This window comes from Podarcis raffonei, chromosome 4 (genome assembly GCF_027172205.1).
Source record: "Podarcis raffonei isolate rPodRaf1 chromosome 4, rPodRaf1.pri, whole genome shotgun sequence".
In the NCBI taxonomy this organism is placed as follows: domain Eukaryota; kingdom Metazoa; phylum Chordata; class Lepidosauria; order Squamata; family Lacertidae; genus Podarcis; species Podarcis raffonei.
The window spans coordinates 47,505,997-47,521,188 of record NC_070605.1 but is presented as its reverse complement, the minus strand read 5'-3'; the positions used below and the strand labels follow the sequence as shown (position 1 = coordinate 47,521,188).

At 37.0% G+C, this 15,192-nt stretch overlaps 1 protein-coding gene across 19 annotated transcripts in view; it reads left to right on the top strand.

Annotated features, from left to right (window-relative positions):
• The window catches only part of ROBO2 (roundabout guidance receptor 2), a 968,715-nt gene that overhangs the window by 552,345 nt on the left and 401,178 nt on the right, over positions 1-15,192 (top strand). For all 19 annotated transcript variants that reach the window (XM_053386472.1, XM_053386491.1, XM_053386489.1 and 16 more), the window contains one exon: positions 11,287-11,613. In XM_053386472.1, the coding sequence (XP_053242447.1) occupies positions 11,287-11,613 (327 nt within the window). The remainder of the gene's footprint in view (positions 1-11,286; positions 11,614-15,192) is intronic.

Here is a 15,192-nt window from a genome sequence, read left to right as displayed (position 1 = left end):
ACGGAAGCTGTGCTAAGCCCTAAAAAGCTAATAGGGATTAACTTTACACAGAGGAGTTACTAATGAAGACATCGTAAAAAAAGGATAAGAAAAATGGACTGCTGCATATGAAGTTTTTAAAGTTTTCTTTATTTTTCAGTGCATTAATGTTTTTGGTTGTCACTCTGAAATTACTGTCTGGCTGTTTCTTTAGCAGTGGCAGCATCCAAGAGGTGTATAGATCATGTAGATATGATGACAGGTGTGTGTACATATATGTTCTTGGATCTAGCTTACTGCAAAATAGAAAGAATTGTAAAATTGTAATGTTGTAGTTTACAATATCTCTGCAGATTAGTCTGAAGACCCAACAAAATTATGTTAAATTATTTTAACTATGAATATGCATGCAGAACAGTACTGTAGCTCTCATAGATTTTCAAAACAAAAAATTTTTTTCCTTCCAGTAGCACCTTAAAGACCAACTAAGTTAGTTCTTGGTATGAGCTTTCGTGTGCATGCACACTTCTTCAGATACACTAGATAGTATTGGATCCAGGACTGAGGAGGGCAGCACTGCACGCCTTGCCTCTTGGCAGTGAAGTTGCTGATGCTTACTTGGAGGGGTAAAGTGTGAGAAGTCAGTGCTTGTGGGCACATTGGTGGAGCCAGTCCAGTGCTCCCAATGCACCTGAAAAACACCAACCTCCCCACTGTCTTCCTTCTGCCCTTCCCTCCTTGTAAGTGCCACTATCCCTGCTGCTGGGAGGCCAGACTGCTCTGACTGCTCCTGGCAGGGTCAGATACTAAACTAATTTGTGGCCTGCGTCGTTCAGCCAGGATTGGTGGTCTTACGATGTCAATTAAAACATCAGAAATTCAAACATTACAACAGCATTTTAACCTATTGTCTGAAACTAAGTAGGGATGATGCCAGCCTGATTTCTAATGGGAAGGAGTTGGCCCTGCTGTGCTGAAGGCATGACTCCTCATTGTCAGGAATTATGCTTCTGGTCCTTGGGAGACCACTAATACTGCTCTCAGATAATTTCATTGATTGACTTGGGACATATGGGGTGAATGAGTTTAATTCTATGACGTGTATAATTTGAGGGTAGCTTTGCACATTACAAGTTTAGAACAAAGAGAAAAAATAATGTTTCTTATAATTCTGTGAAGTATGAGAGAAGTGTTTTACACACAGTGACTATGTAGACTGGAGTACTGATGTGCTATGCATTACCAACACTGAGAATCTGTGTCAAAAAAATTGTAATGTGTGAAGTGACCCTTGGTGAAGGTGAGTATTTAAGCCATATATACTAGTGTGATAGGGAAAGAGGAAAATGGTACCCTTCATCTCTGGTCTGCACTATCACATTTAATGAGTAAAAAAAGCATCTATTTTCCATTCCCCCTAAGCTATTGCCTTCTGTTCCTCATGCTTCATTTCAAAATCCATTTGGACAACTGTTAAGTATATTAAACCTATCCCCATCTCCATTTATCTAACAATTCCACCATTCTTTGCTAGATTCCTCCTGAGTGGTTCCACTACAAATACCTGGTGTGGTGATGTGGGTATTCATACCCTTGCTCAGCAATGAGGTTGACTACATTACATTTTCTGGTGAAAAATAATAGGAGGGCATAAATAATCAAGAAGGGAAAGATTTAATGGGGCAAAATCTGAGCAGTTAGGCTAGGCTGTAATTTTTTTTAAAGGGGCATGAGTAGGCTAGATATTGTTCCTCTCACAACTTGATGCAATGTACCACACAAATACACTTGAATAATTAATGCAAATTGTGCATTATCACATGGACTGATAAGTAGCTGGTGGAAAGCTATAAATAGAGGGTAGTGATAGGCAGCAATATACACATTTGGAGAAAGATGTCAGTTGGTTTGATAGAGGGATTTTGTTTGGGCTCTGTTTTATATAACATCTTCATTAATAATCTCCACAAGCGGGTAAACTGCATGCTAATTAAATTCACAGATGACACTAAGTAGAGAGGTGTTACAAACATAGGGTGACCAGATTTTCTAAGTGAAAAATCTAGACCACCTGTCATTGCAGGCACACAGAGCAAGTGGTGATTGAGGAAAGCCCACAAGCATTTGACAACTCTGAATGCGAAAGAAGGAAGGAAGGAAGAAAAAACAGGCATTCAGTTGCTTAAAAAAAATGTTATTCTCCTTTCAGCACATTATCTTAGGGATTTATCATTACCACAAGGGCATGATGTGTTAAAAACTGTATTTATTGTGCGCTTGAAAATGGTGAATCATAAATAAGTTTTCAAATGCGTAGGATAAGCAAGTGTTCTTTTTATTATATAAAAAGAAAGGGCTTGATGCAAGTGTACTATTCCAACTGTGCAAAAGAGAGATAAGAACATGTAAATGCTCACAGGAATCATGTGAAGTGCTGAGTAATCTGAAATATTCAGGATGGATTTTGTGATTGCATGGATTGGAGCACATTTGTGTGTGTTTCCCTTTGTGGAATGTTGTGCATGGCTCTTTTCCATGTGAGCAAAACTTAATGTACATTCAGTGGCATTGCAGTGAAAGTTTCAACAATATTACAGAAAGAACCAGAAAATGAAGTCATAGAGTTGTAGTCAATGCTGCTGTTCTGCTTATGCAGCAGATTTCCACTTGCATAACTGAACTTCCCTTTCCTTTCACCTGCAGCTCTCTGGAGAAATTTTTTTGGGTGGGATACTTTGCGGGGAGACGCTAAGAAGGGAAAGCCACATTCCATGAGTTCAGTCCCATTTGCACAGTGTTGGGTGCAAGCCTTTGCTTTGGAAACATGTACAGTTCTGCTGTGTGTTAGAAAGTGTTCACCCCTTAAAGCTAAGAACTTGAAATATCGAACTTATGTTAGGGAACATACAACTGATAATACAGTAATATGTATAGAGAAATCGGATCAAGTTACAAGTGATTAGCTTAGTTGTTTTTTTAATTGAAAACTTATTTGTACCATATTGGAATAAGAGAAGATATGGAACATTTGTTAGGTTATTCAAGTACTGTTTTATCACAGCAGTGTGACAGAATAGCGGTATAATGTGTCCACTAGTTATATAATAATTGCCTAAATTGTAAAACATATTGAAGATTGGGTTGGCTTTTCCTGATTCTGCTCTCTATTTAAATGCAGAACTTTATATAATCAAACCTAAGTATAGTTTTCTCCAAAACCTTGCAGCTAACCCTCATTTGTTAGGTGTTTGTCTCCCGAATATATTTTGCAATTTGTTTTTACAATATTCATTTCTGTGTATTACTCGATTACCTGTTCCCTGTATAACTGATACAATTGTATTATAATACAATTGATTTTCTACTGGAATAATTTCTTACTGCAGGTTGCATATTACTAAATATTGAAAATGACTGTTATGTGATGAGCCATGAATGTGGATTCATGCTCTGTGTTTTAGACTTTCACCCAAAGTTTGAGGCATTATTACCATCATTTTAGACTTTAATTGTAACATACAAACATCTAAAATTTTAAACTATTTTATTTCTCACTGCCTTGAAAAGGGAGTAATTTGACAGATTACCCTGAACCTGTGGGTTAATCAGGACCAGGAGGACATAGCTGATTTTTAACTGTATTTTTATTGCTTCTTTTGTTTCTTCTATTTTAATTTATTCTATGGAATTCAAATTGTAACACAATAAAGCAAAATACAATGTGTGTGAGAGAGGGGGTGGGGAGAGGGAATGAAAGAGTAGCAATAAGAATACAGTTAAAAATCATATAGCTCTAGCAGAGCACATTACAGTTCCTACAACAGGCGGAAAAATCATTAAGTGGTCAGGCAATACACTCAGCAGTTTTCAAGCGGGGTTAAAAATATTTGGGAACTACTGGTGTAAAAGACCAATTTTTAGGGGAAATATTTACTGACACTGATCAATATTGATCAGAAACTAGTTTAGTTATACAAACAATATAAAGTTGGGCATATGTCCTCCAATGTTTTTATATGAAAGGATTGCTGCGCCCTTTCATATTTTAAATGAGCTGCTATCATGTTAACTTTCAGTTATTGTTCTGAAGAAATATTATGCAGATAGCCAATTAGTGATGGACAAAATGGCCTTCATGCATCGCCATGTTTGTAACAAGAAGGGCAACAGTGGAAGTCACGTTCCTATTGAGAACGTTCTGTAGGCCACTGCTAGGCCATGATTAGCCTGACTGTGGAAGACAATTGTAGAGGCATCTGCTCAGTTAATTTTGAGAGAAAATTTACCAGATGGAGGCTGAAGATTTAAGTGATTAGAAGGTAGTAGATTGGAATACAAATTGGATTAAAAGAAATTAGATTGATATAAATCGAATTGAGTCACAACAGTTTGTGTTCTTCGTACCAAGGGGCAGTGGATTATGGGAGAAGCAGATGCTCCAATGAGATAGGAATTAATGTGGCTTTGACAGTCCATCTGGGAAGGCCTCACTATCGAGTACATCCCTAATCTCTCTCTCCATTTATCAATGCCATAATGTTAATTAGTACTTCATTCATTAAGTTACTTACAGAGGGGGAAAAAATCTCACACCTAGTCTCTCTCTGCTTGAGTATTTGTAATTGTGCCAGGAAACAGGAACCTCTCTCTAGCTGAACTAGCTACTGTTGACTCTTATGTTAGACCCATGTAGTTTTCTTCAAGCATGTGACTGCTTTTGGCACAGAGGAAATTTACTAGGCTTTGTTTTGCAATAAATTTCTCTTCATAAATCCAGCTGCATAGTTATTTGAAGTCCTGTCTTGATCCCTAAAGCACATCAATCCCGAGCTACTACTAACAACCACCCCCCTTTCCACCATTTTAATAAGGTTCTGTATATACTCTACTGTATATAGTTGAATAATATGTTGTTTTATGGCCAAGATGTAGCAATCACATTAATGATGAGAGGCAGGTTCTTCCCTGAGGGGTGGAAGGGGGAGCAAGAAAGATTTGTGCATGTGCATGAACACACTGTTGGAGAGTTATATTTACTGCACCTGAAATTCATGACTGATGTTTGCACTGGTCTGCCCTAATTCTGTAGACTAGGACTAACATAAGCGTAGCTGACTTTCTGATGCATTATTTCATCTAAGCAGCATGCTGCAGGACAAATACTTGCTTTTAGAGAGCCTTAGAATCAGCCAGTTGGATAACTGTGAACACTTGAAAGTAAAAACATGCTCTGAAAAAGAAGCCACAAATTTTGCCTTGAAAGTCAACTAGTTTTCTGCTTGAAATTTTCTACAAGCTAAAACAGTGTGCTGAAAAGAGCAGCACTTTTTAGAGGCTTGAGTGGTTAGAAAATGTTCACACACACACACACAGTGCATTTTACAATCAAAGTGTTCCTGAGTAAGATAGACATGGCGAACAGTTGCATGCGGGTGGTTGAGTATCAATAAGCAGCTGAATGGTGCATTCTTCTCAAAAGTTTTCAAGATGCATCTCTCCTTCTCTTGCGGCACCACAGATAAAAAAAAGCCAGTGTCTGGCTTGTCATGTTTTCCAAACTCAGGCTTAATGTTTGTTTTCCACAAGCAAACCACACATGTTAGTCAAGGTTTTCCACTCATTGTTTGTGTGGAGGCAACAAAATGTGAGCCTAGGTTTGGACAACATAATAAGCTAGGCTTGCGTGACCTATGGTTTAATACAGCTTGTAAACTTGGCCAATGTGTGAGCAATGTGAATAAAGAGTCATTCATTTTCCCATTAATAAATACTGAATTAAGCTCATATCATAATGAAATTACATATGGAATGTGGACAATGCAAAATGAACTATTTTCTAATCTTTTACTACATTCCTTCATTGATAAATCATAAGCAGGCTCTTGAGAAGGAGAATAAAAGTGTTGAGACACTATAATGACCTCTGTCATTATATAGTATGGCTTTACTTTAATTCTGAAATTTTACCTTTTGAAAGTTCAAATTATTATCTTTTATTTGGTTAAGATAATGCCAGTGTGTTAAAATAAAGAATATTGCTCAAAAGTGCTCCCATATATAGATAGACCTGCAGGACTATCTTAATCTTATTTGAGACAATGATCTGCCATCATCATTGATCCCCTTAGCTTCAGTTGCATGCAACATATGTGAATTGTGAAAAGTTTAAATATTGTTATTTTATTTGGGGGCAGAAACAGACAGCATGCATTATGCTTAGTGAAAATATACAGTCAATTAATGTTTATGACCTGAAATGGTACCATCTGTTTCCTCAGCCTATCCCTTTCGCTTTACTACTACTTTTAGATCTTATTCACAGATTTATTGCCATGGTGGTAAACAACATGAAGACTGCTTTCCTATTCTGTCACCTTTCATTCCTGTGTCCTTGTGCAGTGCTGCTCATGGTGGAACAAAATGGATTAAATAAATCACACCATGGGTAAAAGCTTTTAAAGGAAGCTTTGTCATAGCTGTACACTGAAGCATTATACAATTTCTGCTTTGTGATGGCATTGTGGTGTACATTAATGGAAGCAGAAAAGATATTAAGTCAATTAAAAAAATTAAGACAAAAACATTGACCTAGAAGATGTATGAAATGGTTCCACCTTTTGAGCAGAACAAACAAGATGCCAGGCTTAGAAAAAAGAAATGTTATACATAGCATGCTGTATAAGTAAGATTATTGTCATTCTTCAGAGAAATCTGATGTGCTTAGTGAAATAGAAATTGTAACCTGGAACATTCATCAAAAACTCCAGTGAGACACTATACTAGTGCTTTCAAATTGAAGTTATTACATGTGACATTCCTGGTATCTGCCAACCTTGACTGTAACTCAATGAAGCAGGAGAGCTGAGGAAAAATCAGTAAGTACTGTCTAAACAAGTGCCAAGAGTTGGCATAGTGAATCAGTGTGTGTGTTCTGTCATCAGGCCCAAGGGCATTCCATTTAATCCTGATGGCAGAAATGAGTGTTAAGAGTTGAGCATTACAGGCCAAAAGAATAAATAACTGGGTTTATATTGAATAGGCAGTGGTGGGAGGGCGTCATCAGCAAGAAAGAATCACCTTGACTGTGAAAATAGAAGAAGAAAGATGGTGGTTCCAGACTGAATAAAGAAATGCAGCACTTGTTAGCCCAGGTCCTGGCTGCTGAGGAAGCTGGCAATATTGGCTTGTCATCATAGCAACATCAGAAATGATTAAAGGTGATATCATTCAGCATTCTGATTCCCACAATGACCACATAGAGTTTTCTGGGAAGCACAGAATCAGCACATGAAGGCAGTTTTACTGTAGCAAATCACAGAGGAAGCTTGTATAGAACACCTGGAATACATCTGTCATGCAGTTTCCCCTATAAGTCTGCTTTCCACATTACATTTTTAAAACATGAGAGTTTTCTCTGAATCACATTCAGAACCATATCTAGAAATCTCTTGGTAATGCTAATGATATTTTTAAATAGTGGCATCAGATGAGCATTCTGCCAGATACTGAATGGGATCTGTAATCTGAGCTAATTAGGCATATCAGAGTTGTTGTAAGACATTTTCAGTGTAAAATACGATTCACAGTAAAGTTGTAGTGTCTCCATATTAGAGATGCACTCATTGTTGAGCACTGTCAAATACTCAAAAGTTACTTTATATCTTCCTGAACTATATGCTGTCTTCTACCTAGCACACTATTGTCTTTACTAATATGTAACACTTGGTTCTTTTGACTAGAAAATGCATTACTGTGATAGTGACTTTCAGTGTTGGGAAAAATATTCAGCTCATAACTCCAGGACTTTGCTAATAGCAACTTTGCACCACTGCTTCTACAGTTTTCCACAGTAGATTTGGCTGTGTAGATTCCTGTTCCATAAGTGTATTGTTTCCTTGGTAGTCGGAGTTTCATTGATTGGTTCCCTGTCATAAGGTATATTTTCCAGAAGTATAACCATTATTTAATGTCTTTCATCTGGACATGTGAAGTGTGGCATTTGAAAAGTATAGACTTCCAGTTGACTTTGGATAATACACATGTTTTATCCATGAAAATTTCACGTGTGGAATTCACCACTTGATGCTGTAGTCAGTGCATCATAAATGTGCCATTCTGAACAGAACCATTCAGGTAACTTTTCTGTCTGCCTGTGTGATTTACCAGTTAACTTAAAAATCAGTTATTTACATTTATTTAAAGTTGAACTGCTGTTAGTGGTGCCATTAGGGCAGGAGACTTTAGGACCCAACAGCCCTAGGAGATGCTTTACACTAGCAAGAATTACAGGACAATAGTAGTTGTGCCTGTCACTATCTTAATTTCCCCAGAGTGGTTTCCACTCTGGAAAACAAAGTTAGCAGCAGATGAGTATGGCTGGAGCCAGTTGGGTTGGTACTTGGTTCCACAGTGCCAGCTGCTGTAACATTGTAACATAACTGGTGTTAGAATAAGAATAAAGGAACCTATTATTATTATTATTATTATTATTATTATTATTATTATTATACCTGTTCCTATCAGTGCCACCTATTAAGTTTGCCGGAAAGCAGATTGACAGGGTGACTCTGGTAGTTGTCCCACCAATTCCCTGCCTTACCACATAGCTGCTGAGCCAAGTAGCTGTCCAATGCCTGAACTGAACAGCTCACCTGCCACTAATGACTATAGGCCATCACTATCTACATCACTATTAAGTAGTCTACTAAGAAGTTAGTCACATTGAGTTCAATAGGATTTACTGCCAGGTAAGTGGGTATAGGTTTACAGCTTAACGATATCCTGCTACATTAGTAAAACAGGGCAACAAACATACACAACAAAACCAAAACACTCCAGTTCAGCGTGCATCATCAGTGTGAAAGATGCATATTTGAAAGATATGTTGATGTTGATTTCAAGTGAAAACTGTCTACTTTGGTTGCATGTGGTTTTTATTGTTGGAAGGAAAACATAGTAGTTTTACCCTCAAGGCAAGCCATCTGCTACCTTTGGATACAAAATGGAACAAAAAGGCATCTTCAAGTTTATTTTTTTCTCAGATTTGGAGCAGGAAGGAAAGAGTTGGCATGGCAGAAGGCTGTTATCAGTAAAAGTGTTTACATGAAGATAGGGATGGAGACATTCACATTTTTAATTTGTAACAACATTCAGTTGATGAATTTCTGCATTAATGAATTGAAGTTTGAATGAAGTGTGTATGTTAGTAGCGCCTCCCTCGCACATGCAAATTTGCTGCTCCCTATGCCTGCTATGTTCGTGGGACACTGGGGGCCCACTGGCTCTGGTGATGCGTCTTGCTGCTCTGGTTCCCCTCGCCATGCTCCATCACCCTGTGAGAACTTCCTTCCCCATCCCCTGCTTGCCCTGGTGTGTCCTAGTCCCGGCTGACTAAGATCCCCTTCCTCCTCGCTGTTGTCCTGCCAGTTCATTACATCAGTGTAGGTTGGTTTTTCAGAACTCAACCTATGAGAAGAAAAGGTATATTTGTATTGAGCAGACTGGCAGCATTTTCCAACTGTAACAACTACTCTAAACATGCAATATCAGTTTCTCATATAGCTCTAAGATTTTTTATGATGCTGTATGGGTTGCACAAATATTTGTAAGCAGCCCAGGGAACTTTGGTGACTGGGTTGTCTAGAACTGGTATAAATAAATAAGTACTATTTCTCCCAAAACTGTTACAGCCACTCAGAAAACATTAATTTTAGCCTTGATGCGACAAGTGGGCATGCCTTAAGTCAGTTTCTAGATGTTTGAGCCAATCTGCCCTTGTGATTAAGTATCATTGAATCTAATTATATTTTAGAAAAATATGTGAAGTTATGGTCATATTAACTTGCTTTTTGTTATTGCTGTTAAGATGTAATAGATCTCTGGTTTCCAGGAGATGTTACCAATAAGGAAGTTTAATAAACCAAAGTTTTATCAAATAAATTGGAAATGCACGAAGGTTTTTAAAAGCAGTTTATTAGAAGGAATAGAGTGGTTACCTTTTCTCTCTGATACAGGTTAAGTACTTGAATTGGCAAGATGCACAGCCACTTGCAATGCCTTTTCAGTATACATTTAACAAAAAATAATGTGTTTGAGTTTTCATAAATGAAATAGGCAATGAAAACAGTTTACATTTCAGGCTGCAAGAGTAAGTTATAAATAAGTGTTAAAACATAACAATTTATTTTTGCCTTTCATGTGAAATCTTACTGCTTTTGTGTATAGGTGCAGATTCTTGCTTGTATAGCAAATGAGTGTGGGGGGATTTTTTTTTTAGTATCCTGCAAAAGTGTGATAACAGTGCTGCAATTTTCATTCCTTTCAAAATAAGAGTCTTGATAGAGAGTTGGTTAGCAACAGCTAGGGTGTGCATATCAAGTTAATGCACCTTACAATAAGCTTGATGATTAGGCTAGCCCATAGTCTGCGAGGATATATGAACAATACATATTTCAAATATCAATAAAAAATGTGATTCTTAGTTGAAGTCACTTAAAATATTACTAGCATTATTCAGAAAACCGAGTCCAATACTAGAAACCAAATATTTATTAGAAGTGGGCATGCCTGTCAGATAGTAGTAGCTGAGACCACCACTCATTCCTAGTCTCTGATATTTGGGAGAGACTGCTATGAAGTTGCTGTCTAGTTTCTATCATGTATTAATTACAGGGATATGTGACGAAATAGACTATAAAGAGGGTTGCTGGGGAAAGTGGGTTTCACCTAGTGATTGTTTGCTTTGTATGTAGTTTTCCCTATTCCCAAATATATACACAAATTTTTTGTTTTGAGTTCAGTGCCAGCTGCACTCCTATATACTTGTGAGCAACTTTCTGACCTTGAGGTATTTGTGTATGATTGTATCAATGTGGCAAATAAGTGCAGTCCTGAACACAGCTACAGTAATACCTCTGCAAATGTCCGCCTTGTCTAGTTTCCATTCTGGTGAACGTCCGTGGCAAACCCGGAAGTACCGGAATGGGGTACTTCCGGGTTTGCCGCATGTGCAGAAGTGCAAACCACCTCACGTGCAGACATGGCGCTTTGCCCTGCATCCTTTTCGGCTAGCGTCCGGGGCTCCGGAACAGATCCCGGCCGCAAAACGAGGTACGACTGTATTCAGGTGTTAGACATGTTGAATTCTGTGGTACTTACTCCCATGAAAGTGTTTGCAGGCCAGATTTTCAGCCTAAAATATTCTTGAAAGCATCTGTTTTATTTCTAGTGTAGAAATGCTTTAGAGAAACTAGTGAGTTTTAAAAAATAACTTGCTGATGATTTGCCTTTCTTGCACTTTGTCCCTAGGCTCTCGTCTTCGCCAGGAGGACTTTCCACCTCGAATTGTAGAGCATCCGTCAGATGTAATCGTTTCTAAAGGAGAGCCAACGACTCTGAACTGCAAAGCTGAAGGAAGGCCAACTCCCACTATTGAGTGGTATAAAGATGGAGAGCGTGTGGAGACTGACAAAGATGATCCCCGCTCACACCGCATGCTGCTCCCTAGTGGATCTTTATTTTTCTTACGAATCGTACATGGACGCAGGAGTAAACCAGATGAAGGAAGTTATGTATGTGTTGCAAGGAACTATCTAGGAGAAGCTGTGAGTCGTAATGCTTCGCTGGAAGTAGCACGTAAGTAACCCCTACACTATCTTAATGTCATGAGATAATGTGTAGTTACTTTGATTCACAATAGAAATAAGGACATTTTCCATTAAGCATTCCTATATACTTTGATCTGTTAAATTTGAATTACCCATAAAGTATGTGGGAATGCTGAAAAGAAATGTTCCTGTTTCTTAGTCTTTTATATGCACATGTATTCAGTGCAGTGGCCATACATAATGCGCAATTAGCACTAAGATACGTTGTGGTTCATGTAATCATGAATGGTGCTACCATGGAAGAAGCCTAATTTTTCCTTCAAGTATAATGTCCTTTTGAATTTGGTTTTGTTGCGCCTAATGTCAAAATATAGCTGTCATTTTATATATGCATCACTGCCTATTTATTTCTTTTTATCAAGACATCTTGTCAAGTTTTCCCATGTATTGTTGGAAAATTCAGAGCCTTCATATGCTCATACCATAGTCCGTACATTGTGCGTGTGGCATGTGACTATACATAAGGAGTAGCTTTTTAAAAACTTGACACTGAAGGCATCTATGGTGTTTTTGATAATCACTGTTTGCACTGAGGGAGAACCTATTCATGAAAGCAAATTAAGGAATAATTTTACTATTTGTATAGTATAGTAGAATTGACTTTAGGGTATAATAGATATATAATGTGGGTTGGGGGTTTTTTTTATCTGTTTCCTCTATTGATTATGTGCATTATCCAGCCAAGGTTAAAAACATAATTGTAAAGGAAGAATAGAGCAGAGAGGATTTTCAATGTGTACCTTGGAATAGATTTTGACTTATGTGAGATGTTTATGTGACATAAAATTCTCAGAATATCAGGCGATTGCTAGGATAAAAGTAGCATTTTTATTTAAACTGTGTGAAATTTGTTCTTGTTGGCATTGGCGATTTTTGTCTATTTGTGTGGTAGACTTGTATAAGTATTAGCATTTATAGTAGAAGCACCAAACAAGATGTACTTTGTACTTTGTTCTTTTGAGTTTTGCAAATAATATTTTATTGAAAGAATTTCAAATATAAAGAAATAAAGTGATACAGACAAAAGAAAAATAAGGAAAGAAAAAAGGTTCAGAAAAAATACAATGTAATATACCCCCATACATTCTTACATAAATAAATATGATGTTATTATCCTAATACATATGTAGATATTAATAACTTACTACATTCTGGATAAACTCATTCCAAATGTTGTCATATTTATCCAAGCAAAGACTACATATATAAGCAGTCCGTTCATAAGTTGTGAGTGTTGTCATATTGTCAATTCATTGATTAAAGGGGATTGTATCTTTATTGCTTCATTTCATCAGTATCAGTCGCTTGGCCACCATTAGGGTGCATATAATACTTTTTCATTGTCCCATTGTTAACTTCTATATAGTATGTGCTTCACTGGACTTACACAGTCCAGCACCTCCTGCCAAAATTTAGTTTAGAACGTTGTATGAACATGTGTTTCAAAGAGGCACTGTCCTTGCCACATCTCCAGCATAGAGCTACCTTAGTCCTTTTTTATACAAACGTAAAGGAGTCGTATAAATCCTGATCATTATTTTTTTGTTGTGTAAGTCTCAATTTAAGGTCCATTGATACCTTTCCCACTGTCTAGGTAATATTGAAAGTTACAATTCTTTATTTCAGCCATTTCTTAGTCTACATATGAAACTTAGTGATCATTAATAAATATCTATAAATAAATAACCGCTGGCTTTTAAGTTTAAAATGAGTTATCAAATTGTTCCAATATCTCAGGTGTCTCAAAAGCTGAGAGGGCTGCTGGCCCAAACTCACTTGCTAGAGGTTGTAACTGAAGATATTGCCATTGACTTGCATCTGATAGAGTATATTAAAACATCATTGGTATAAAATTCATCTTCCTCATCTATTAGTTGGTCCAAAGTCAACACACCTGCTTCCGTCCAATTTTTCCATGTCACTATATCCTCCCCCAAATTTTTAGAGTAGGATTTCCCCACAAAGAAAGTTTGGCATGTGAAGAATAGATCAAATTTGTTTTTGATAGACAATATATTCCATATCCTTTTAACTGACTTAGTTGTTTCCAGAGTCAACTGGGATTTCAAATATTTTGATCCTACTATTGTCTAACCAACTAAAGGTGTGTATATTCTAGGGTTGCCCACATCAGAAAATTAAGACCAACAGTGGGTTTCCAATATTTAGTACTTGTCAATAAATAGGCACAGTGATATAGTTCCAAATTTGGAATTCCAAAACCACCTTCTTTAATTTGTAACTTCATTCTTTGCAAGGATATTCTCGGTGTTGTTGATCCCCAAAAACATTTCCTAAACAAAGAGATTAACTTTTGGAAATATGATCTTTTTATAAAAGGTGGGAATCCTCTCAGAATATAAATAAATCTGGGAATTTTATTCATTTTGAGAGCATTCATCCTTCCCCAAAGGGTACCTTGTTGATATACATAAAAAGCACCGTTGATCATATTTTCTCACTGCTCAATGTTTACTAATTTATGAATTTAGATAATTGTAATAAATAGGTAGTGTAAAAGTTAAACATATCAATATATTATCACTATCATCATCGCCATCATCATGTTATAATTTTTAACTAAATTTGGTTTTACTCCATAAATTCATGTGTTAATAGACCAAGAATTATTTAGCTCTTTGATCTAGCCTTTCCTCATCATACCAGAAAAACTGCTTGTTTTTTGAAAACATAAAAGTATACTTTATTATATTGAATATCACTGATCTCTTCTTCAGAGACTGCTGTGAGTCTCCAGTTACAATATGTGCAATCTCCCGAGTTAAATTCTTAACCACTGCAGCTGGTGGTAGGTCATGCATGAACTGCAAGTCAGTTTTAAAAAAGTCCTTAGGGAGGGGAAAAAAAACCTTGGATTCACTGTAGACAAATAAAAAAAACAACACACCAAAGATCAGAGAACATGAAATCCAAGGCAAAAACTAGAGAGAAGAGTTTTTGAAATGTGATCATGCACCTGATACTACATTATTTTATAGTTTTCATAGCCTTGAAGTTTCATAGTTTGCATTTACCAGTTAAATTCTTTGGGTCTTAAAGGTAAGGTTCCTAGCTATTTTAAATTGAGAAGCTGTTTGCCCTTCCTTTAAGATAAATCGTGGTATGTTTATGTGAAGATGTTCCATTAAGATTGATGGAATTGAGTTACAAACTTTCACAGATAACAGAGTGCTTCTATTGAAAACTTTGGTCTGGTTTCATGAAGGGCTTCAGAGTTTCCCCCATCCTCTTCATTGCAATGCCATGCACCACCTGTGAACCTCCGCACCACAACAGTGTCAGGTGTGGCATAGGGAGCTGCATCAGCAGAACTCAGGAGAAACCTTGTTTGAGTAGAAATGCCTTTCCACTCACACAAGATGTATTTGGCTCCAAGCCATTGATTTTAGAATAAACGGAAATGTGCACATTTACTACATATATAGATTCAAATAAAATTTAGTAGTGTACTAGATTAATTACCACCTTTGGAGGTAGAGTTACGGAGTTTGAAGTATTGTCTCTATCCTAGATACTTAAGAGACAA